At 33.4% G+C, this 26,321-nt stretch overlaps 1 protein-coding gene across 1 annotated transcript in view; it reads right to left on the bottom strand.

Moving 5' to 3' along the window:
* The window catches only part of Col21a1 (collagen type XXI alpha 1 chain), a 175,415-nt gene that overhangs the window by 27,514 nt on the left and 121,580 nt on the right, over positions 1-26,321 (bottom strand). Inside the window, exons 14-18 of the mRNA XM_076860067.1 lie at positions 25,309-25,362; positions 24,796-24,855; positions 24,099-24,152; positions 23,802-23,855; positions 11,827-11,880 (exon numbers count right to left, since the gene is read on the bottom strand). Coding sequence (XP_076716182.1) covers positions 11,827-11,880; positions 23,802-23,855; positions 24,099-24,152; positions 24,796-24,855; positions 25,309-25,362 — 276 coding nt within the window. The remainder of the gene's footprint in view (positions 1-11,826; positions 11,881-23,801; positions 23,856-24,098; positions 24,153-24,795; positions 24,856-25,308; positions 25,363-26,321) is intronic.

Below are 26,321 nucleotides of genomic sequence, written 5' to 3'. Positions count from 1 at the left end.
ACATGCAAAAAACATCAATGAGTTACAAGGAACATGTACAAGGAGACCAACAAAACACTGAAAATTGATACCATTTTGAAAGAAAATATTCCAAATAATATCAGAAATGTTGTAAAATGGGCTCACCCCTCTGAAACCCTGATAAGGACAGTTCACAATTTTGGATACATGGACTGCCACTGTATAACTCAAAACAAATTACAGAGAGCTTTTCACCAGGATGAAAATCAAAAATGGATTTTTCAGAGGCCATTATAGCTGACTCAATTGTGGAACAGCAGTTACACACCATTTTCCTGAAAAATCTAAAAACTGTAATAATTATTTAAAATCTCCAATAAGATAGACATTATCAAACAAAATACTTTAAAACACCAAATGAAGGGTGAAAGTAGTTTGATGAAGAAAATAAACTAATGAATGAATTTTAACCTTAATTTATACAGTAAAAAGTGAATGTATGAATTTTTGAAAATTAGATATAATTTTATATCTTCTGGGCATTTTTACTTATAACCTCACATTATCAAGTATATTTGTTATTCCATTCAAATCCTTGCACTGCTTAACTGTTTGAGTCCATAGTGGATTTTATTATGCTTATGTAGTAGATAGCCCCATCTTCCTATAGAAAAATAAGATAGACTAATGAGCACTAACTAGAAATAGAAAGGTTTAAAGGAAATGGAAATTACACTAGTTTTCTGTTGATCCATTAAAAAAAACCCTGCATTTAGTGACTTAAAAACACACAATTTGCTGTCTTACAATTGTATGAGTCAGAAGTTGAAGGAGTCAGCAGGGCTGTGCTACCTTTCTGGAGTCTGTAGGCAAGAGGCAGTTTAGTTTCCTGACCACTCTGGCTATTGGTATAAATCAGTTCCTTATATTGTGGGGTCAAGGAACCCACTTCTTGTTGTCTATAAGCTGATGGCCATTCCCAGCTTCCAGAGACTGCCGTACCCCCTTATACTTATGGCCTCACTACTCCATCTTCAAAGTCAGCAATGGGGCATCAAGTTCTTCTCCAGTCACATCTTTTTGACACATTCCTCTTCTGCATTTTTCCAGTTTTAATCATTTCTGATTAGATTGGATCTACTCAGACAAACCAGGAAAATATCCCCTCTCTCAAGGTCATTCATGTTAATCACATCTGCAAAATCCTTTTCCACATAAGGCAACATATTTACAAGTTCCAAAGATTATGATGTGCATATCTTTTTGCAGGAGAGGAGAGGGTGCCATTATTTTGCCTACCACAAAAATATCTAATATCAAAGGGTCAGATGGTTTCTATACAATTTAAACTCTCTTAAAAAGATAGAAGATAATCTAAACTCAAATTATGAGGCTACTAATACTAAAACCATTTTTTTTTAAAAAAAAGAATACCTCCAAGAGAAATCTACAAATCGATTTGTTAATATAAATGCAAATGGATTCACTGTAACATGTAAATCATGTAATAGTAATTAGACCAATCAGGAACAAGTAGGGTTTGTTTCAAAATATAAGGAGAGTTTGATATTAAGAAATAAATCCAATATCACTGTCCCTCACCCTGCACTTTCCCCCTCCTTTGTATATTGTGTGCATGTACTAATATGTAACAATTCCCATCAGTATGTATAACTATAATGCACCAATAAAAATGTGGGAAGAGAAAAAAGTAATAAATCCATATAATACACTATGCTCATTATTGAATAATATGTTAATAACTTAGAGAAGAAACATCTAAAATCATGTTACAAGATACTAAAAATGTATCTTCTCCAAACTTTTCATATAATATTTGTGGAATATCTCTCAATCACCTTGGAATAGAACTTTGTGAACCAGAATCTGAATAAATAAGAAATATAAATATTATATTTAGGGAAACATTAGACAATTCTGCTTAAATTTAGAAATAAAGCATAGTCTATGTTTTAAACTAGCAATTCCCCCTATAAGTATATATCTTTCAGGGAAAACTTTGGCATAAGTATGTGAGAGTATATATATCATCTATGGGACAAAATACAACCATGCCATAGATAAAATGAAATGAGATTTTATATTTTGTCTTATAGCCTGAAATAATAAAATGTCCATATCATAGAGTCAAAATTTTCAGTGAAATCGATGTTTTTCTTTAAGAAATGTGTATGGCCGGGTGCAATGGTGTACACCTGTAATCCCAGCAGCTGGGAGGCTGAGGCAGGAGGATCACAAGTTCAAAGCCAGCCTCAGTAACTTAGTGAGTTCCTAAGTAACTTAGCTGGACCCTGTTTCCAAATTAAAAAAAAAAAAAAAGAATTAATAGGGCTGGGGATGTGGTTCAGTATTTAGGTGGTACATAAAGAGAAGAAACATACATGTATGTATTTTTGTTCATGTATTTATATGTTAAAAAAAAGTTTAGAAATAATCTTGTTAAAAGGATAGCAGTTGTAACTTATAGGAATGGGATTGAGGTTAGTGATGGCCAACTTTAAAATTCACAGCACAATTTCTGTATTTTTTGAGTACTTAAATAGATAAAAGGTACAATGATAAAAAATAAATTCATGCAAGTAATTAATATAATAAGATTTAATAATTTATATAATAAAAATGGCCCTCACAATTTTCTAATCAAATTCTCAAAGAATATCTAAAGAATTTTTTCTCTCACATATAAGTCACTCAAAATTTTTTTCAAAATGTTGGACTTTCAAAATAAAAAAGTAAAGGCTTTAAAGAATATGGCCGTTATTTGGTAAAGAAACTTAGATCAACAAAAAGAAAGGCTGCTGTAGACTCAAAGATTTATGTGGGTAGATCTTAATACAACTCAATTGCTGTGACTTCAGAGAGTAACACACTTGATTAACTTTCATGTATCAGTAGGTTATTCTTGCAAATAAGTTTCACACATCCCTAAGTATACTGTGTTGCCCAAAGGCATCAGTATTTCTTAGAGAAGGAAAACACTATCATTAAGAAGTACTTTCTTCAAAATAAGAGCTAAGAATTTGGCACTTATTCCTCTTATAATTTCAGGGCTCAATAAAACTTCTTTCCCAGAAAAGATAAATTTTCAAATAAATATGTTTTAATAAATAAAATGTTTTAATACTTAGTGATTTATTCAACTTAAGATATTCAAAAATATGTCTTCAGAATGCAAAAAAAAAAATCAGTGTCACAGATAGAGTTTCTAAATTCAAAGCCCATAATATTGTTGTATAAAGTTGTTTGATGATAATTCAGTTTTACTATGCCAATAATATTTACATTATTTTAAATAGGAAAGAATCAGACAAATCCATAATTAAACCTGGTGGGGCTTTATTAACTTGTACAGACAATGGCCAACATTTGCTTGGTATAATTAAATAAAACAATATATTTTCACAGTTATTACAACAACAAATGTCATATTTGGGGAGATGAAAAAGCTACAGATACCACTTGCAAATTTAATTACTGCTGTAGGTAAGTTGAAGTTCAAATAACTTAGTTTAGATAAAGCCTATTTCAAAATGCATCCTAAGCATTATTCTCAATCTGGTTTAAAACAAATAATCAATATAACTAGCCAGGGATTATTACAATGGTAAAGAGAAGTAAATTTTTATATATCATATCATCTAAGTTGTTAAAAGTGTGTTTGTCTTCGCACCAAAGTGCTATGTGAAATTCCTAAGAGCAGATATGAGTTTCACAATAAAGTTGGTTCATTCAACACATACCGAGGATGTGCCATACCCAGAGCCTGAAAGAAGGGTGGAAAAAAGTATTACAAATCTGTACAAAAGATTTAAAAATCATACCATACAACTACACATCTAATAAGAACAACAATAGAACTATGGGGTGTTCTCCCTTTACCTTTCTTCCCAATCTAAATAAAAAAACATAATCAAATGGGCAAATAGCCATCTCTACATTACTAATTTTAATAAGTAGATTGCCCCACATGGGAAATCACTATGGCAATTCTACATTAACTTTCCCCAATAATTTTATGAATGTTTTCTGGCTTTATACATAAAAATAATATGTCAAATAATCAGACCACAGAAAAGGTGATTAAACAAAAGATCTACTTGTCTCTTAAGTAAATGATGACTTGGACCAGTTTAGCAGTCAACATTACACCATAGAGACAACCATAACATGTGGGTTAGCAAGAATTTGAAAGGCATGAGGAAAGGAAACAACAAAAGACTCCATGAGCTCCTGTTCTCAAATATGCTATAGTGAAATCCATCTGCTTGTTCTGGGAAACATGAGATAACAAACATTTCCATAATAAAAAGGCAAAACATCTATTAAGGATTTAATTAAGAATTATAAACTCACCTTCACAGATCCAGAAAACATGCATCCTTTATCCTCATGGAGCTCCAAGGTCTCAGCTCAGACAGAGAAACCAAATCCCTGCCTACAAATCTTCACCATGAGTCAAAAGGCTCCCTGTCCAAAAGGGTCTGGCTGGTGAGCAGAGAATGAGCAAGTATTTAGCCCAGACTGCCTGACTAAAATTGTTAAACTTGTTGTATAAAAATGTTATACAACAAGGAGGAACACCAGGACAAGAATAGCTATGATGAATTAGCAATAGAAATTCTGTTACTGTGGTAATTTGATTGGCATCAATGGGCCAAAGCAAATTTGGTAAACATGGTAATTTGGTCTAAAAGTTGATTTAGTTGAAAATGAAAGTTCTTCTTTTGGTTAAAAGTTAGTTTATTTGAAAATGAGTGTTCTTTCTTTAATATTTTTTTTCAGCTAGTGGTACATTGGGTTTACTGCTGTCTTGATGTTGCTGGTTTCTAACCATCTATTGAGCTGTTCAAGATTAAAATCAGGCTGATTTTGTGAAAAGTCAGGGAAACACACTTTCAGTATTTGAAGATTTTTTAAAACAACCTGATTTTCCCTCATTCCTGATATAAAAGTTAAAACATAGTCTGGCAAGCTTAGCATCTTAAAAAAAATACTTAGGGGAGCAAATAAGATACAGTTAAGCAACAATAGGCATCAAAGATGCACTGGGGGAGTGAAACTCAAAGCAACTGAAAGTTGACTAAACCCCATGATGTTTGTCCATGTAGATCCTTTTTGGAATATATTAAAAGTTATACATTTAAATTATCTCAACTTTGCAATATCAAGAATACTACAATGAAATATGTGTAAAAAATTACTAAATGCAATAATATAAATATACAGAAAATGAAAAATGGAAAGATTTTTTAAAAAATGCATGTTAATTTAGCAAAATTGATGGTGCACATAATATTGGTGATCACAGAGTCTTGCTTTTAAACAAACTGTCATTTAAACCAAGTTGTTTTTTGACTTGCTGTAAACCTGATTTTTTTGTTGTTTTCTTTGAGACAGGGCCTCACTATGTTGCCCAGCTGGTCTCAAGCAAGTCTCCTGCCTCAGCTTGCCACCATACCTGGCTTAGTAAACCCAATGTTTTTGATAAATATATGGCCTAACAAGAGTTTGCAATACACAGCTGGGTGCTGTAGCATACACCCATAATCCCAGGAGCTGGGGAGGCTGAGGCAGGACGATTTCAAGTTCAAAGCCAGCCTCAGCAAAAGTGAGGCACTAAGCAACTCAGTGAGACCCTGTCTCTAAATAAAATACCTCCCCCCCCAAAAAAAAATAGGCCTGGGGATATGGTTCAGAGGTTGAGTGCTCCTGAGTTTAATCCCCAGTACCTGGCCCCCATCAAAAAATAAAAGAGTTTGCAATACATATTCATACGCATGTTTATACAAGTTGGTTGTATAAAATGATTGTTAAGGATTAGACTATATGAAAAGCCAATGTATTAGTTTCATAATGGCTGCTGTAAGATTTCCATAAATTTGGTAGATTAAAAATAATAGATTTTATTCACTTACAATTTAGAAGTCCAGAAGTCTACATTCAAAGTCTTAACAGTGCTACACTTCCTCCAGAGGGTCTGAAGAAGAACCTATTACTTACTCTTTGAAATTCTGGTGGCTAACAATATACCATGAGTCGTGGGTACATCATTCACTCCAATCTCAGCTACCATGATCATATTGACTCTTCCTCTTCTGTGTATGAAAATTTCCCTTGTCTCATTCTCAGAGGGACATCTATGATCTTATTATACTTAGGGTTCACTGGGATAAGCCAGTATAATCTCCCTATTATAAGGTACTTCATTTAATCATATCTACAAAGACACTTTCTTCCAAATAAGGTAATATTATCAGGTTTCAGGGGTAAGGACATGATATCTTAAGTGAGTTGTACAATTTTCAAACTAACACAGTCCACCCTCTGACCCTAAAGATTCAAATCTACCTCAACCCAATAGCCCCAAAAGTCTCAACTCCTTACTGTGAAGTTCAAATTCTTATCTAAACAAAATCAGCTCAAAAGAGATTTGTTTCATTTTATAAATCAGGTAAGGGCATGATACGTACTGGAACAAAGTCCCCTTTCCAATTGTGAACCTATAGACTAGAAAGCAAGTTATTTATTCCAAAATACAATGTTGAAATAGTATAGGATGACAGTTATAGACATCCCTATTCCAAAAGAAGAAAAATGGAAGGAAGAAAGAGTCACTGGTTCCTAGCAATTTTAACATTCAGCAGGGAAAATTCCATCAGATTTTAAGGCTTGAAGATGGTACTCTAGGAATAAGGATCTGACCACTCTGCCTGTGACTCCCATCTTGGAGTTACTGTTTTTCTTGAAGGGTAACACATATGAACAGCTGAGTAGTTTATATGATTTTTTCCTGCCTACAGAATTTGGGGAATCCAACAACCTTCCTTAATTTGTCCTGTCTCCACACCATTCAGTCCAATTCTTAAAATGTGTAGTTTTCCTGTATCTTTCATGGGGATTCATGCAATTAGATAAGAGGCTCTTCTACAGGAATTCTACTAGGATCGTTGAGTCAGTAGAGGAGGCATACTCCTTATCTATTTAGGACCAGTAAAAGTTTGTTCAGCCATGTTCTTAGCCTTTCCACCAGCATGCTTTTCTAGCCACTCTACTAATTTTGATAACTTCTGCAATGGGGATAAAGCTGAAACATTCCCAAATCATCAAGTGCTCATTCTTCTTTGCCCAAGTTTTTTCCTCAACTTGCCCTTTTCTCCTCACACTTTACTACAAGTAGCAAAAAGAAATCAAACCATACATTCATCACTTTGCTTGGAAATCTCCTCAGCTAAATATTCACCAAGTTCTGCTTTCTAACACAACTACAGTCCAGAGATCTACTGCACAGAATTAGCTCATGCATTTGTGGGGACTGGCTAAGAAACTACCAAATCCACAGGACAAGCCATGAGGAGGGGCTGTTGAATTACATTGAACTACATTATTTATTTATTTTTGAAATGAGGTCTCACTATGTTGGCTAGGCTGGTCTCAAACTCCTGGATTCAAGTGAACCACCCTCCTGAGCCTTCCAAGTGCTGAGGCTACAGGCATGTGGTCTGCTATTTCTTATTAAAAATTTTATGTGCACATGGGAAAAATAAGAATTCATACCCCATTTGAATCAAATGTATGATATATGTCAAGATCAATGTAATGTTTTGAGCAACTAATAAATTTCTGATGTTTTTACACAAAAATAAATTTAAAAAAATTTATAAATACTAATTTTTAATGAATCTGTTATTTATAACTACTCAAAGATATAGATTACCTTTTCAAATATCTTTATTATTATCTAGATATGTTCCATTTCAAAATGCCTTAAGTGATCCTTGGCTAAAACTATTCTTCTTGTTCTATTCTGTTTATTGCTTTGTGTTTCTCTGCCTTCAACCATGCACTAAGATGTCCTCAAGCCCTGCTTTAGTCCATTTCAAATCAGTCCATTTTCTCACTCCCAATTCTGAAAGTTCTTGCCTTTGTTGGTACTAAAGGTGACAGAGTTCAGCTAGACTGCTGCCAGGCTTTCTCCTCTCTTGACCCACCCTGACTTCCTATTTGCTGTTGGGATTTCTCTAAAATTTAAACCTGATCAACCCACTTCCCTACATAAAACCTTTGAGTGGCTCCCAACTTTATTTGGAGACTTAACACCAATTGATTGACTCAGAAAAAATCCCTTCATGATCTGACCTCTGGCTGCCCCTACAACTTCATTTATTTCTAACCCTTCCACTCTGTGAACCCAGTTAGCCTGAACTAGCATCAGCTCTTCTTAGAGTATCATGCCTTCTTTTACTTCTGTTTTGGAACATGCTATATGCTCCTGCCTTGCCAACTTAACACAGCTAGACAACTTCTATTTATCTTCCAAACTTTGGAATGTACCATGTACAATGTAAATATATCAACTACACTGTATGTGAATTTTATCTATTAAAGGTATTATTTTATAGAAAGAACACATCCCTTTCAGTGACACCCCCAACTACATATAGAGTATGCACATCTTCTACAATTTTTCAAGACCCTGTGCCTTGTTTCAGAGCATCCATGCCAGGTTGTCATCTATTGGCTCCTATGACTTTTTGAAGGTAGAGTCTAATCTTCACATTCTCCTGAGTTAGTATAATATCTAGTACAAAGTAGGTACTCAGTAAATGCTTTTTGAATGAATAACTGATAACTGATGTGATCCTTAAACATAGTAATTCAAAGCTGAACCAATTATAATTAAAGTAGCAAGTGTTCAAATTTAGGTTGTAGTTAACTGGATTGAAGTAAATTGGGTATAAATTGCTATTTATAAAGTACATTGCTTTTAGGATTGAATTGTTTTTAGGAGTGATCAATACTAGCCTTAAAATCCAAAGAACTGGAGTGTAAATGACTTGTAATTTAAAGCCATGTAATCATTTCCCAATGAAATAAATTCATTGCCCTCAGTTTGAATTCCAGGAGTTGGTGTTCATATATATCAATCTGCTTACTATCACACTGCCATAAGCTGTGTTTAATTAGCTTTAAAGTATTTTCTAAGAGCTTCTGTCCTTCCAATTTAAGCTCCATTAATTTTCTTGGCTGCCACATTGCACAACAAATATATTGAACATGTCCTTTTGAGTTGGGCCAAATCATTCATTACAAATCCTTAAAACCAGTATTCACAGGAACTGAAGTCTTCATTTCTTTGCATCACAAAATAAATAAACATTGGAGGGTTTTGTTCATTTGTTTTCAAAACCTTTCCACAAATGGCAAAGATCATTTTTTTTTTTTGTGGCATAACATTTCTAACAACCATGTTTCAATGAATTGTCAAAATAACAGAATAGCTTACAATGCTACACATTCTTATTTGGAAGTGATTACAGACCAGAAGGATTATAGCCAGACATTGGCAAATTTTAGATGCATCATCTATTCATCGCTTTCCCAACAGACTATGGTTCCTGGCTTAGGAAACCTGACTTTCTTTTTGTCATTCACCAGGAGAGAGAGGGGGAGCTGGAGGAAAAGGATAAGGGATCCTGCTCCTGCCTTCCCATCTGGTAAACTGGCCTGAGAGAGTTGCTAAGAATCTCACTCAGTAACTCCTAGTTTTCTGTCTATTTAGTTTAGAGAGATTGCATCTAAATAGCCACTACCCCATTCTGATCATTTCTTGCCTTAGCCACTTGTTGGCCCATCTTTTTGAAAATCCTCATTTCATTTCTGTTTTGTTTATCCTTTGACCATCTGTTCTTCCCACTAGGCTGGAAGCCTTCTAGAAGCAGTCTCTGTGATTCTCACTCAAACATTAGAAGAATGCAGCAAATGTTGGTAGAAAGGAAGAAAAGAAGCAAAAACGTAAAATCGGGAAAAAAAAAAAAAAAGTGGGAGCATGCAGGGCAAGAACACATGCAGACCAGGTCAGCTTCTGGCTGAAAGTGAGGTATGGGCAGCCGGAGGGAAGGAAGCACCCCTAATCACCCTCATTTCCCATTTAATATTCTTTTCTCTTTTCTGGTTTTATTAAAAATGATTGAAAAATTTTTATTTTCAAAATACATGCATTCTCCTTATATTACATTATGGCTTACATAAATTTACTGGTCAGTCTTCCCATTATAGCATTATTTCTATGGGAAAATGAACTGCAGATTCCAAATAACTAACCCACATTTAGAACATAGTTGCTTCATAGGCTATAACCTGGTTCTCAGCAACCCACTCCCCTGTCTGTCTCTGTATCTGCTTCTCTTTGTCTCTTTCTCTTCATACTCTTTCTGAGCAGGGAAAAAAAAAAAAAAACAGAACATAATAATCTCACCCAAGCTCATATTCAGGTAGCAAGTCCTAAGTTTTATCTTCAATAATGATGATTAAGGCTCAGGTATACTGAGTGCACTCAGTCTTCCTGTTAACACTCTGGCTGAGGCCTTGTACCTCAGGCCTCGTCTGTCAAAATCACCCAGGAATTGCTGCTCTTATTCCAGTCTCCTTCTTTATATCCACTGTATGGATGAAAAACTCATAATCTACTTCCAATGCACTTCTTAGATGGAGTAGTGGCAGGGGTAATTTGGATGCTCTGTCTCCTAAATCAAGTAGACAGTCCAATCTACCTTTCTATTTTTCCTACTACCCAAGCTGGACCTTTCTCTACAGCCTTAGGACCTTATTAAGATGATTTCATGGTTGCCTGGGCACATCTGTAACCATTGTACCTGTGTGCTTTCACTCATATTAGTCCTCTCTCTTCCTTCCATTCCAGCCATCCTTTCATGACCAAACCTAGCCCCAAATCCTTGGTAAAAATTTCTCAACCATCCAGGATGCAGTATTATCTTCTATTGCCTCTTCAGCACTTAGCACTGACTCCATGAATATGTTCAATGTTTTCACAATTTGGTGTGGAGGGTCCTACATAAGACTCACAAAAACTCTATGAAGAGGGCATTGTAAGCACAATTTAGATGAAAAGGAAGGTATTAAGAGATGTGAACTTGACTTACACAGCTGGAACATGGCAGAGACTGGATTTTAAACCCTGCTCTTTTGGGTCCATGTCAAGTTCATACACAACACTGATGACAAACAGCCTTAAGTTGGGTGTCATTTGCATCCTTTATTTCAATTTTCCAAATTAGATTATATGCTTCATAAAGGCAGTAGCTCTGTATAGAACTGGATCCAGTGCAATACAATATCCAAAAATGAGAATTCAGTGAAACCTGAGTAATTCCAAGAGTAATCAATCCCTCTTCCTTGTTTAAGACATCTTGGCGATTTCTCTCTCCATCTAGGTCTTATCTACATTTAGACTCTGAACTCCCAACTGAACACTTTGTGAAAAATGCTAAATAAATAATAATATCTAGCCTTCATTTTACTTCTTGACCTGGGTCCCCCCAAAGCAGATGTGAATTCCTGGAGGACAGATATCTTTGATGATTAAAATGAAATCTACTAGTATTTAAATGTCGGTCACGAGTTTTAGGAATAAAGGGGGGCAGCAATGTATATTTCCAAAACCCATCTGAAGTTAAGAGTGATCTAGGATACTTGCTAAAAAGCTAGGATTCAGACAGTCTCTGCACTCCTTTTATTGAAGACACAATCCCCAAGAGCCTACTATGAAAAAGCAGACATGTGGCAAAGCAACACTGACTAAAGAAAAGACCCTGATGTTTACCAATGGCTTATCTGGGCCTGAGCATTTGTGGTCATGATTCATACCCCATGCAACATTCTTCCTGGTTTATGAAAGAGGATTCAATCTTTCAGTATGGTACAGTGTTCCACAAACCCTTCTACAACATCCAAACTCTGGAAGTCAGTGAATAAGAACAGGACATCTGGGGGGAGAAATTAAATACCATGAAATAGGATTTCACAACCTGTCAAGAAGGTACTCACAGGCTCTCCCCGTGGTCCATCCTGCCCTGGTGCACCTGGGGATCCTGCTTCTCCCTGTAAATTATTTAATAAAAGGAAAATTCCATTTTTAAGTTCATTTATTAAAATATTATTATATGTTAAAAATTACATATTACAGCATGCTAGACACAGATGAAAATAAGAATTACTTCTGAATTATTAACAACTTTTCCTGACATCAAATAACCTTTAAAAAGTTCATAAAGTGACAATATAATCATCAAAAATTTATACATGGTGACAGATAGTTGAGTTATGAAATAACTGTGAGCCTATTTAGTAATTATTAGTATTATTAGGAGGATTGATACTCTTATCGTCAATGTGAATGTGACCAACGTTCTATATTACTCCTTTTCATGTTTACTTTGATCTTAATCTTTACTTTAAAAATGGTCATCCTACTAGACCTAATTTGATGCTGCCTTCCAAGAGTTGCATTTTAAAATCTAAATAAAACTTTTATTATAAATGGAGTTACTTAAAAGTTATTACTTGAAATTATCTGGCCCCATTAATTTGGTATTCACCTATTCAAAATAAATATCTAAAATGTATATTTTTTAGATAACCATCAATACTTTTTAATACTCTTCAGTTATATATCTTTACATTATTATGCTCAGATATTTAAGCATTTTATTTTATATCTACCTTCTGTTATGCTAAAACATCTCCCACATGAATCAATCGCTAACATATATAAAGAATCTAACACCCTATCTTATAAAACAATAAGCATTAGCTGAATATAATCCTAAACACATAGCACCCACAGATTAATAAACCTAAATTGCCTGAATAAAATTAGAGTAGTAGAGGAGCTTCATGAAATAGATACTCCAACATCTAGAATGTTTAAAACTAATAGTAAGAGCCATGTTTTGCTTCTGTCCAACCAAGTACTACATCACAAGTCAAGTTCCCTGTTGGCAGTTATTCCACACCTGTTTTACAACAGAGAGAACATTGCATCCTGAGTGAATGAGATTAAGAAGAACTAAAGCATTGTTCTTACAAATGTCTCAGATACCTGCACTGAAACAGGATTAAGGTAGAAAGAGCCTCAGAATATATGAACAGAGCATATTACAATTTTATTTTCATAGATCTACTTTCTATTTTCCCCAAATTATAGAAAATGAAGCAAACTTAACAGACATAATCGGCACTTAGAAGAAAATTTAAACATATCACCTTGTATAAACTATGATTCTCTCACTTCTATGAATTCTTACATTTCATTAGCATAGTGAAATATCAACCAAAGCCAAATATTTTATCGGTTCCACTATTATTTAACAAACACCAGATGACAGTTGAAAACAAAAGCAGCAAAGAATGTTTCCCTATGGATTACCTGTGGGTCCAGTGGTCTCATAGAATAGCTTATGAAAATTTCAGACAAAGTAAAAGAGTATGTTGACTCTATTTAGTTTGAGAGCTCTAGTTTTTAAATGCCTGAAAAATTAGGGAAAAGAATCATAAAAGGTTCTAAATACTATAGAGGAATGATACAATATCTTTATCTGAACTCAACTCTATCAACAATAAGGAAGAATCATTCAAGTCACTGGTTTTCAAATATGGCCCTCCGACCAGCTAGATCTGACTCACTAATTCTTTCTCCACAGGGGAACTTCTCTGAAGGGAAAAATTTCAATTTGCAGGAGGTGCTGATACTGCTGGCCTTGGGGCCACACTTTGAGAGCTATAGCTCTGGTCCTCAGTCTAATTTCTATAGCTAATATCTAAGATGATTTATTTCACAACAGATTTCAAGATAGAGACTTACAGATGCCTTTTGCTCTCATAAATTCCTCTTTTATGAACAACTATTGCATTGTCTAGCTATACATTTAGTTTGAAGTGTTATGATAGCCAGATTGTTCAGCAGGAGTCTTGTTTACATGAGTGCTGTTTTCCTGGTTTGCATTTGTTAAAGGCAAGAAACTTATCTTACATGTTTTTTTTAATCGCCTACCATGCTTGAAATAGCCCGAAACATAATATGAGTCTATATCCTCTCTTCCTTACAATCACTAAAGCATAACAAGGAAGGAGCAATTGACTATTGATTCTTAAGTGCTCAATTTCAAGGGAACAAAAGAAACAAACAAACAAAAAATACTTGTGGATAGAGTTACAGCATTTGCTATTGGAAAATTATGAAGATTAGTTATTATATGGCAATAGACAGTGATCTTTACCTAGGAAGAATATCTTCATTCTTTTAATAATGTATTTTAACAATGTTTCATTAGGAGATGAAAAGATAATTTGGCCATTTCCCCTAAAATAAAAATGTAATACACAACTAGCCTGAGAAAATCAGTATTACACCCAGAACTTAACCTGAATATTTGACTGATTTCATGATTTGGAAAACCTGATACAAGTCAGTTTGTTTGGTTTATGGAAAAAACATAAATCACAGTTCCACCTCTGACTTATTTTTCTATTCTGCCATTAACTTCCTTTTTGAAATAAAATAATTGAGAAACTGTCATGTTTAACATTTTCCCTCAGTCTAATTTCTATAGCTAATATCTAAGATGATTTATTTCACAACAGACTAGTTATTTTTAAAAAGGAGCTTTAACCCAAAACAGACATGTGAAACTGGCACTGCATATGTATTTCTTTTCATAGTGTGGTCTTTGGTACTTACCCACAAAAATAAAAGAATAATATATAATAAAAAAGAATAAAAGAAGAGAGTAATTTAGATCACAGTTATTACGATCCTTAAAATCAGGTGGAAGGTATGGTTTATTCATCATGATAATACAATGGGAGGAAGATCTTAACTTTCTATTAAGGAAATGCTTTATTTTTACTCTGATCTTACTGCATAGTTTATTCTTAGTATGTAAACAAATCTTGAGCATGCCTAAGGATATACTGAAGATGTGAGCCTAGGGAAGCTTCTCTGGGCTAACCAAATAAACACAGACAAGATGTGCACCCAAACCAGGACTGGGATTCTCACTCTGCCATGAAACCAACTGTGCATATCAGACAAATCCTTTAATCTCACTGAACATGAATTCATATATTAAATACCACTGGTAATCCCAACTTCACGGATTTTTTTTTTTTGAGAAAAATGGAATAGAGCTTTTATGAAAGTGCTTTGCATAGCTCCAGCCATAGAAGGCCAGATCCACTGACATCAAGAAAGTTAGGGTTTTAAAAATCCTTTACTCCTGATTGTTTTAGGTTACATTGTTTTCAAATAGCATATATTGGTTTCATATTTGAAAATGTTACGGTTTGCCATAATAAATCAGGAAAAAGAAATATTTTAAAAAATTAGATTAGTCCTTATATTAATCTAGTTTCAATGTCATAAAAATAATGGAATCACCAGTTTCATCATTATTTTCTATATTTGAGGAAGAGTATTTGGATGTAACATGATTTTCAATAGTTTGGTGAAAGGAATTTTTATTGGTTATTAAATGATGACTACGTGATCTTAGACAAGTTATTTAATCTCTCCATTACTTGGATTTCTCATCTATAAGATGATAAAAATATTTTTCCCTTATAACTCAAAATGATTCATGATATTAATGAGCAAAATCATATAAAGTAATGGGGGAAACTGGGTGTGGTAGACAACATGTGCAATCCCAGTTACCCAGGAGGCTGAGGCAGAAGGATTGCAAATTTCAGGTCAGCCTGAGCAAAATCCTGAGACGCTGTCTCAAAATAAAAAGAACTGAGGATATAACCCTGTGGTAAAGTGCCCCTGGGCTCAATGCTCAGTAGCCCCCTTCCCCCAATTTTTTTTAATATTGGGGAAAGAGCCAGGCATTAAGCAAATATTTTAAAAATGCATATATCTTTTGTTGCATTCTGTCTTTTCCAATCATTTAGTTTCATTTCCAACTTAAAAAACATATTTCATTATTTGAACCACTCTCTAAAGTTCTTAAGTTCTTACTCCTTTACACCGAATTGTTCAGCCACTGTAACTGCTTATGCATATTCCAATGTTGAGTAAACCAAACTGAAGACTGCCTCAGACCTTTCCCTGTTCTAGGTATGGAGGGAAATAGCATTAAAATCACACAGCTTAAACTAGACTTTGGTGAAATTTTTGTATTTGCTTCATTGTTTCTCTGTCACATTTTCCACATATATATAAAAGAAGTTTCTGCTATATAAAAAGTTCTCAAACCAACAATGCTCTTTGTTCCCTCTTGTCTTTCAATAGGTGAGAACAAGTACTTAAAAAAAAAAAAAAGGATTAAAACACCCTGCCATCAAACCATCATACTACCTGCACATCATACTACTGCACATGTAACCATCTGTGCCTCTCTTTTATTGCCATGTACGGGTGTTCCTCATCTAAAATAATCCCTTCCAACTTTGTTCAGTGTCCTGTTCTTTCCCCTTCTCAAAATGAGAGGGAGCTCTTTCATTGGATCTGTTTACTGGGCATCTTCTCTTGGAAGTGTCACAGGAAACTACTTTGAAGACATTATTTGTTCCCTCTACACCTTCCCAACAGAAAGCATGCCCAATCATTCCAATAAATACTTTCATTGAGTACAAAAAATGCTAACTTTACTATAAATAAAAAAGGAGATAAGTCACCCAACTTTTATATTTGCCCTATTATTGTCAGGTATAAGATATTTTAAACTGAAGAAGAGTTGGCAGACAATATACAAGAAAAAGAAATTAAAAGAAATAACTAAGAGAAAAAATAGAAAATGAAAATCAAAACATTTTAGTAAATTTCTCTTACACAAAAAACAGAAAGCAGAAAAAAAGTTCAACAAATGCTAAAACCTAGATTAGCAAATATAGAAGCATTTTCAGCTATTGAAAAAAATTAGAAACCAAAAATTTAGAATAAAAATGGAGAAAAAGGGAAATGGAAATTAAGAATCAAACTCAGAAAAGAAAATAAAACCAAGTTCACACCCTGCAATGCCCACAACTGGGAAGGTTGAAGCAGGAGGATTGCAAATTCAAGGCCAGCCTAGACAATATAGCAAGACGGTCTCAAAATAAAAAGTAAAAAATGGCTGGGGATGTAGCTCAGTGGTAGAGCATCTATGGGTTCTATTCCTAATGCCATAACTAACTAAATAAATAAATAATTGAAAAAATAATCATCTTAGATATGATGAATGTGATAGATAAATTACTAAAAATTATAGGAGAAGAGATTTAACTTAAAGTTTAAAAAGACACCAAGTAGAAAACTAACCATAACCAAAAAAGAGGACAATATTTAAAAACATAAAAAGAATCAGAAAATGATAGAGGTAGAAGACAAAGAAATCTCAATATAATTCAATCCTACAGACATAAACTAAAATGATTTAAAAGAATTGTTAGATTGTTCTAGAATTTTTTTAAAAAACACTGAATATAATTTTAAAAAGGGTTTTGGAGTAATTAAAATTCTTAATTTTGAGATATGCTTATGCTATTAGACTTTAAATATACAAGTAGTGTTTTTCACCCTTTTGGACTTCCATGCAAAAAGACAAAGTCACCTACTAAGGAAAGACAATTATATTGACATCAGCAATGTATGCGAAGGCAATGGAGCAACATTTACAAGAAATGAATGAAAAAAAAACAGTGAAAAACAGTAAGACAATAATTTTATAGTTGGCTAAGTTATTATTCAAGGAACAAGGATATAGAAAGACATGTTAAAATAGATGAATTGATGAATTACTGTATGCACAAGCTCTAAGGAATATACTAGAGGAGAAACTTCACCAAACTCAAATGATGTTTATAAAATATTGGCAAGGATGCCGGTAATGAACTCTAAGGAAAATTAATTGCAAGTCTAAAATGACAGTGGGCAGAATGGAAAAATAGTTTATATTATATGATCTGACGAAGTTGAAGTACCATAATTAAACAGATAAGAGGAAAAAGATAAGGGGAAGGAGAAATAGAAACAGAATGATTTCATTAATGCCACGGAAATGTGGTATAATTTAAGTTTAACACAACAAAGAGTAGATGCTGAAGTAAGGCTAAAAGGAGCCTAAGGGAATCTACTAAGCATAACAAGATTATAGCATAAATATTATCCCAGTGATAACAGTAAACATATCAGTCAATGAATAAAAATAAACAATCTATTAAAAGAAAAAAAACCAGGTTGTTTTACAAAGTAAAGACAAATTCTGTGCTGAATATAAGCAACACAGTTAAAACAAAGTTACTGAAGAAGTTAAAGCTCAAGATGGGCAAAGGTATAGCAAGCAAATAAAAATAAAAACCACCAGAAAGAAGAAGGTATAATCCTGGCATAAGAAAAGGTAGAAAGAAAGCTAAAGGAGACAAAAATAATATTTATAATGCTAATGCCACAATTGAAAATGAAGAAATAATAGTTCTGAGTATCTGTGCAACAAAAAACAGAAACCACATTTCTGAATAGAAGATGGAAAGAAACAGACAAAAAGGAACTAATAATAGGACACGTAATAAACAAAAAAATTATATTAAAGATCTAAAGAAAATATTCAATAAGGAAGATCTTACGAACGTATATTGAGATTCACACTCTGAAAATAGAGGTTTACCTTCTCCTATGCACAGGAAACATTCCTGAAAATTGAACATACAATGAGTCAAAGAAAAAAATAAGTCTTTTATACAGAAGAACTATTACAAATAACATTCTCTGATACAGTGCAATAAAACAAGAAATTGGCAACAGGTCAAACTAAAAGGACTCCAACCTAAAAAATATTTTAAACTCTTTAAATAACTCTTAGGGAAAACAAATAAAAATTGCAGAATTTCTAAAAATTAACATTTATGAAGATTTTGTATGTAAGAATCAAGAGGATAGAATTGAAGCAATAATCAGAAAAACATTTATAATTTAACTACTTAGATTAAAAAGTAATAATAAATGAAAATAAATGTATTCAATTGTCAATTGTAAGATCTAGGAAAACTGTAAGAAAAAAGAAAAAAAATAGGATAAAAGTTAAAAAAAAAATCCTTAAGGTCAATAATTAAATTCCATGTTAGATATTTGAATAAGTCAACATAATAGACAAACTAGAACATATCTTCAAGAAAAAAGTAGAGAGAGAATGAAGGTATATATTCATAGTAAATAATGGCAAAGGGTGAATAATCATTGTTGCAAAAGAAACTTTAAAAAAAATATTGGAGAGGAATTTTCACATTATATAAAAATCACCTGAAAAATGATGGAATGCAAATTTTCCAAGAAAAGTAAGTTTAGGATTATTGGCCTTATGAGAAAGAAAATACTTAAGCAGATCAATTTCCACATAAAAATATAAGGGAAAGTTATCTAAGAATAAAAAAAAATCATCAGTCTCAAATAACAGAGGGGAAGATGAAGAAAAACACTCTGTGCTTGACTTTAGTTATAAGTATCATTGAGAAATCCTTTCACAAAACATGTCAGAAATAAAATACAGAACATCACTTCCAAACCCTACAGAAGAGGCATGAACAGGCAATGTTAATTAATAATATAGTATGTCAACAAATTTGAAAATTAGTAAAAGAGAAATTCCTTAAAAAGTACAAACTACCAAAACTTATTCAAGAAAAAAGAGAAAATCTAAACAGCTTTGTATTTAGTAAAGACATTTAATTTGTAATTAATATATTCTTTACACATACAAAAAGGCCAGGTCCAGATGGTTCCATTCATGAATTGTACTACACATCAGAAGAAGAAATGACACCAATCCTACATAAACTCTTCCAGAAAATAGAAACCAGAATTACTTTGATTATAATGCCAGATAAAATATCACAGGAAAACTACTGACCAATACCCTTTATGAACACAAAAACAAAAGGTCTTAATAAAATATTAGTAAGTTTAACCCATCAATATATAAAAACAGTAACATAAGTTGACCAACTGGAGTTTATTCCAATAAAACAAGATCAGAGTTACAAAAAAAAAATGAATTACTGTTATTTACCATATTAACAGGAGGAAAAAACATAGTCAACACACTAAAGTAGTAAAAGAAGAAGAAAAAATTTTGACAAAATTTAACACCATGATTTTCAAAAAACAAAACAAAACTCTCAAGGGACTAGAAATAAAAAGAAATTGCCTCAACCTGATGAAGTTTCTTTGTCAAATCAGGAACAAACACTCTGTGGTTAAGGACTGAAGGTTCTCCACTTAATTTCAAAAACAAGCATAAAACTCCTAATTAATATTGTATTAGAGGGCCTGATGCAACAAAACTATCAAAATAAATAAATTCATGTAAATTAGTACAGAAAAAGAAATTTGCCCTTATTTGCAAAAATATTGTCATCTATGCAGTAAAAGCAAATGAATATGCAATGAAAACTATAAGAACTAGTAAGTGAGTTTAGCAAGTTTGAAAGATATATGATTAATAGTCTAAAACATTATCCTAATATACTGGTAACAAGAAATCCAGAAATAAATTTTTAAAAATCTATTCATAGGGGCTGGGGTTGTAGCTCAGTGGTGGAATTCTTGCCTTGCACGTGCGAGGCACTGGGTTAAATCCTCAGCACCACATAAAAATAAACAAATAAAATAAAGATATATTTTTAAAAATCTATTCACAATACTGTGAAAAAATATAATTAAGTCAGTATGAGTTTAATAAAAGACATATAAAAGATCTGTACACTTAGAAAAACTACAAAACTTTGCTGAGAAAAAGTAAAGAAAGCCTCCATAATAGACTCACATGCCATGTTTATTGACTGTAAAGCACAATATTGTTAAAATAGCAATTCTGAACAAATGTAAAGATGTGAAGATACTCCCCACTAAAAAAGTTGGAGCTCAATCTTATCTCATTCCTTAAATGAAGGCTGGATTTGTTGAGTTGCTTCCAAAGCGTAGAAGATGGAAAGAAAAAAGTAGAGAAACCTGGAAAGTACTCATCTTAACCAAGTGACTGAAGTAGGTCGTCAGTGAATAATCATGTGTCTAGCATGTATGCTCCCACAGGATAAGAAGGGCACTTCATCTCTGTTATCTTTCCCCAAACCAACCATAATCTCAGTTTAGTCATGAAAAGAATATCAGGCAATCCCAACTCAAATGATGTCCTACAAAGTACCTAACCAAAACTCTTCACAACTGTCAGTTCTAAAAACCGAAACATGACTGTCAAACTGTCACAGATCAGAGATGAATAAAGAGGCATAAGGAATTAATGCAATGTGATATTCTGGATTGAATTCTAGACCAGAAAAAGGACATTAGTGGAAAACCTAATGTTTTAAGGAAACTCATGAAACTCAAATAAAGTATGGGATTTAGTGCCAGCACTGGTTTCTTGGTTTTGACAAATGTACCACAGTTACATAAGATATTAACATCAGGAGAAAGTCGGTAAAAGGTATAAGGGAACTCTCTGTACTGTTTTGCAATTTTTCAACTCTAAAACTATTCCAAACTATACCAAAGTTTAATTAACAAGTTAAACAAATTCCAGAAGGCTTGTTTGTTTTTTTTAATTGTATAAGCTAATGATAAAATTTTTCATGGATCTAAACTATCTACTAATCCACTATTGCTTTTAAAAAGAAAAATAAATTTATAGTATTAACCTGATTTCAAACCTTAATTAGAATTATGATATATGACTCATATTAGTGAAAGGCAAGGAAAATAAAATTAGTGTGATATTGAGGAAAGGACAGAGGTATAAATTAATGAAACAGATCAGAGAACCTGAAGATAATTTTACACATACATCAATCAATTGATACATGGTGAAAGTGTTAACTCATTGGGAAATAATAGGTTTCAATAAATATTACTAGAAGAATTGGATCTCCACGTGTAGAAAAAAAGAACTTTGTCTTTTGTCTCACACCATATGAATAAAATTAATTTAAAATAATCCATAAACCTAAATTTATAAACTAATATTATAAAAAATTAGAAAACATAATGTGCCCTAAATGTCACATATCAAGAGTGATGGGGCCAGGGTTATGGCTCAGTGGTAGAGCACTTGCCTAGCATGTGTGAGGCACTGGGTTCGATTCTTAGCACCACATGTAAATAAATAAATAAAATAAAAGATCCATCAACAACTACAAAATGTTAAAAAAAGTGAGCATGTCAACATGTTAGACACAATAATATATCTATACCTTGAAATATTATCAGCTGTTTGTGTATTCCAGATACACAGACTGAATACATACACATATACATCCTTTTATCTAACAAGCTACACCATAGAAAAGTTTGTTTCTATTTGATAAATGGCTAGTAAAAAGTTTCTTTATGTAATAACATATGATGGTGCTAACCCACCATAATGGGACATGTGCTTTTGAGTTTTCTCAGGAAAGAGGAATGATTGATACTCTACAGATCCCTCTTGCTCTAATTCTCCCATACTCATACCATACCACACAAATGATAATTAGTTTTCAGACTTAAGCATAGAATTTCTTTCTTTAATCCCTTGGGAGATAGAGCTAAGATCTTCTGCCCCAACCTACTAATAAACCAATCTGAATGGTTTATCAAAGATGCTCAACTTTTTAATATTTGTGATTTTTTTGTTTTAAGGAGGAAAAGTTTATTTGATAGCTCATGGTTTCAGACATCTCAGTCTATAGATAGCTGGCTCCACTCCTTGAGGCTCACAATGGGCAGAACATCATATCATGGCAGAAGAGTGTGGTGAAGGAAAGCAGTTCATATTATGATTGATAAGGAGAGAGATATAGGTAGAGAGAGGGGTGCAATTTGCATGGTCATTAATTCAGGTACTGGATCAGGGGATATCCATGAGGGGATGAAGAAAAGACAAATAGACACACAAATAAAAAGCTGGGACTGGGTGGTTCACTCAAATCCCTGGTAGGAAGATAGTGACCCAGAACAAGCTCAGCATGTTTATTTTATAGGTTTTATCATTAAAAGGGTTATTGTGAGAAAGTTTCTTCAAAACAAGTAGAAACAAGGTCGTAGTTATGAACAGCCCAATTATGATTATCAACTTACACTCATAACTTTCTATACCCAGGCAGCTGGTGTCTGAACCTCAAGGTCAAGAACTGATAGCTCTGTGTCTGAAACAGAATCTTTTATTGAGCAGGGCATCACCATAGCCACTGAACAATCGTAAATCAGCACCTTCACACTGGAAGTTCCCAGAACAGGTGTTGCCTGTGTTTAAGGACAGCTCAAGGATGCTAATCCAGACACCACTCCCAAGGAGAGACGGAGGGAGGGAGGGAGGAGGGAAGGAGGATATATAGGGAGGGATGGTGGGGGGGAAAGGGAGAGACAGGGAGAGACAGGGAGAGAGAGGGAGAGAGAGAGGAGAGAGAGAGAGAGAGAGAGAGAGAGAGAGAGAGAGAGAGAGAGAGAGAGACACTGCACTCCACTTGCAAGATACAAAGTATATACCCCAAAGGCACATCCCCAAGCCCCCAATGACCCACTCCTTCCAGCCACACTCCATGGAAGGTGGGGGGGGAAACATGGGAAAAATGGAGGAACTCTGACTGGGCAAAGGGGAAGGAGGGAAGGGAGGGTGCATAGGGTCAGGAAAGATGGTGGAATGAGATGAACATCATTAACCTAAGTACATGTATGACTGCACATATGGTGTAAGGCTACATAGTGTGCAACCATAGAAATGTAAAGTTGTGCTGCAATTGTGTACAATGAATCAAAATGCATTCTGCTATCATATATATCTAATTAAAGTAAATTAGCTAATAAAAATATTCTGTGATTTTATTTCTAAGACATGAGAATTCACAATGCATTCAAGGGAAATTTAGTATCATTTTTACATTAGACTAAAAATAGTTTTAGTTCTTTAATTTTACCCCAATGCTGTATATAAAAAATTCTAATATTGGCATATTCTTCTAATGTTCATTCACAGGTACAAAAACTTTTTCATTTTGTTTATTTTGCTAAATACCTTGAAACCAGGAATACCCATTAATCCATCTTTTCCATGTCTTCCGGGTTCTCCCTAAAAAATAAATACATGTATTTTAGCATATTTTTATACAATTTTTTCTTTTAAAGCAGACATACTCTATTTTTTAAAAAATCTGTTGATGGATATTTATTTATTTATTTATATGCAGTGCTGAGAATCCATCCCAGTGCCTCAACATGCTAGGCAAGCGCTCTACCACTGAGCCACAACCCCAGCCCTACTTTACTTTTTTTTAAAGCAAAATACTCAAGAACAATTTTCTACGAAACTCACAGCACGTCCAGGAAGGCCAGGAAAACCAGCATTCCCCTTTTCACCTTTTGCACCCTGCATTTAAAAAGAACACTTAAAAAACAATCTTGACAATAATATTTTCAAGCTCTAACTCAAATTTACATAGGAAAGCTTACAACTTAATTTCAATGCATAGTGGCAGAATTAGTGGAACTGCAGATTGTGTTGACTCTGCAACTGTTGGCAAAGCATACTTTTAACCATCCCAGTGTTAAGTTTTTACCCAGGTTAAAAAAAAATTACCTCTAAGACACTGAAAATGTTAATATGCAGAATTTTTATCATAAGCATCTAGACATTGCAACCATCTCTTGATAAATTTTTAAGTAATAGTATTTTAAATGCATGGAAAAAACAAACTTCCTTCAGTGTATGGATACAGGAAGGTGTATAACGTTAATTCTGAATGGATACGTTTTTAGCAGATACTGCTTCTAAAGAAATCATTCACTGTAAATATTTTTTGAAGTTCACAGTGACCAATAACAATGGATTTTTATACAGCACCATTATTGCAGTTACCAGATATAACCCCCGCTTTTTTCCTTTCTATATTTAAAAGAAGTCCCTCAGAAGGGTGAACAGAGGTAATTGCTCTAATTTTGGGCTGGGAATGCAATTCAAGTTTGGTATTTCCCTTACATTAAAAACTCAATATTGATACTTTGTGATCTACACTTCCCTTTTTGCCATAAAATCCAGGGGATCCTTTATCTCCTTTGGGGCCCATTTCACCCTGAAAGAAAAACATATAAGTATTAAATTTTAGAGTAATAGTAGTATTTCCTTTATGAAGAAAAAAACACATTATAAATAACAGAGTTTAATATGCTAACATCAAAATAAATAAAAATAAAATAATTTATAGTTTGTTTACAAAAGTCTTATTTTCCAGGCTTCATAAGCCTAATTGGTACTATAATAGGCTTACAGTTTAGGGCTTACATTTAAAAGAACTTGTGTATAGTAAACTTGTTATCAATTTTAAATATTGTATTAGACATTCTTAACTAAAAACTTTAAGGAGAATTTTTTTAGATTTTTATGTAAGCCACTATATTAATCTTAATCATTTATTTTAACATACTTGTCTTTATTTATATATGAGCATATATTTATAATATAAAAGCACTTTCCTTTTAATTAAAATATGATATTGCTGTATTTAAAAGGAATAAATGTTTTCAACCTTTGATCCTGGCATTCCATGAAGCCCAGGAAAACCAGGAAGTCCACGGTCACCCTGAAAATAATACTGAAATTAACTAAAGAAAAAATATTTTGTTAATTAAAGAAAAAATGCTTCAGTCTAAGCAGGACTATACATACTTCAACATTACCCTTATAAAAATTGATTGGAAATAAATCTACAAACACTTAAATTCTCATATGCATTAAACCCTAACTCTAGGTTTAGTCCTCATTTTTCAGTGTGTCATTTATGATCATAGAAAGAAGAATATGGGAGGTACAGGAACCTCAACATCAATCTTGCCTCCACCCTTAATGAGTTGCCAACCAAGCAGGTGAAAAACCTCTATAATAAAAACTATAAAACGAAAAAAGAAATTGCAAAAAGCAAAAACAAACAAACAAAAAACCTAGAAGGGGGGGCTGGAGTTGTGGCTCAGCGGTAGACTGCTTGCCTAGCACATGTGAGGCCCTGGTTTCAATCCTCAGCATCTCATATAAATGAATAAATACAATAAAGGTATTGTATTCAACTAACAAAATTACTAAAAAAATACTAGGAGGATGTAAAAATTACCCACACTCATGGATAGGCAGAATTGATATTGTGAAAATGGCCATATTACCACAAGTGGTCTATAGTTTCAGTTCAGTTCCCATCAAAATACCAATGACATTCTTCACAAAACTAGGGTAAAAAATCCTAAAATTCGTACGGAAAAATGAAAGTACAGCCAAAGCAATACTGAGGAATAAGAGTGATGTTGGAGGCATCATACTCCTAATCTCATATTATATTACAGAACTACAGAAACAAAAGCAGCATGATATTAACATTTTTTTAAAGGCCTGAGGGCTAATGGAATAGACGGAAGACACAAAGACAAATCCATATACATACAGTCTGTTCCTTGAGGTGCCTAAAACATGTTGGAGGAAAAGACAGCATTTTTAACACAAATGTGCTGGGAAAACTGGATTTCTCTGTGTAGGAGGATAGAACTAGATTCA

Source organism: Callospermophilus lateralis, chromosome 6, assembly GCF_048772815.1.
Source record: "Callospermophilus lateralis isolate mCalLat2 chromosome 6, mCalLat2.hap1, whole genome shotgun sequence".
NCBI classification, from domain to species: Eukaryota; Metazoa; Chordata; class Mammalia; order Rodentia; family Sciuridae; genus Callospermophilus; species Callospermophilus lateralis.
This window is presented reverse-complemented; position numbering and strand designations above follow the sequence as displayed.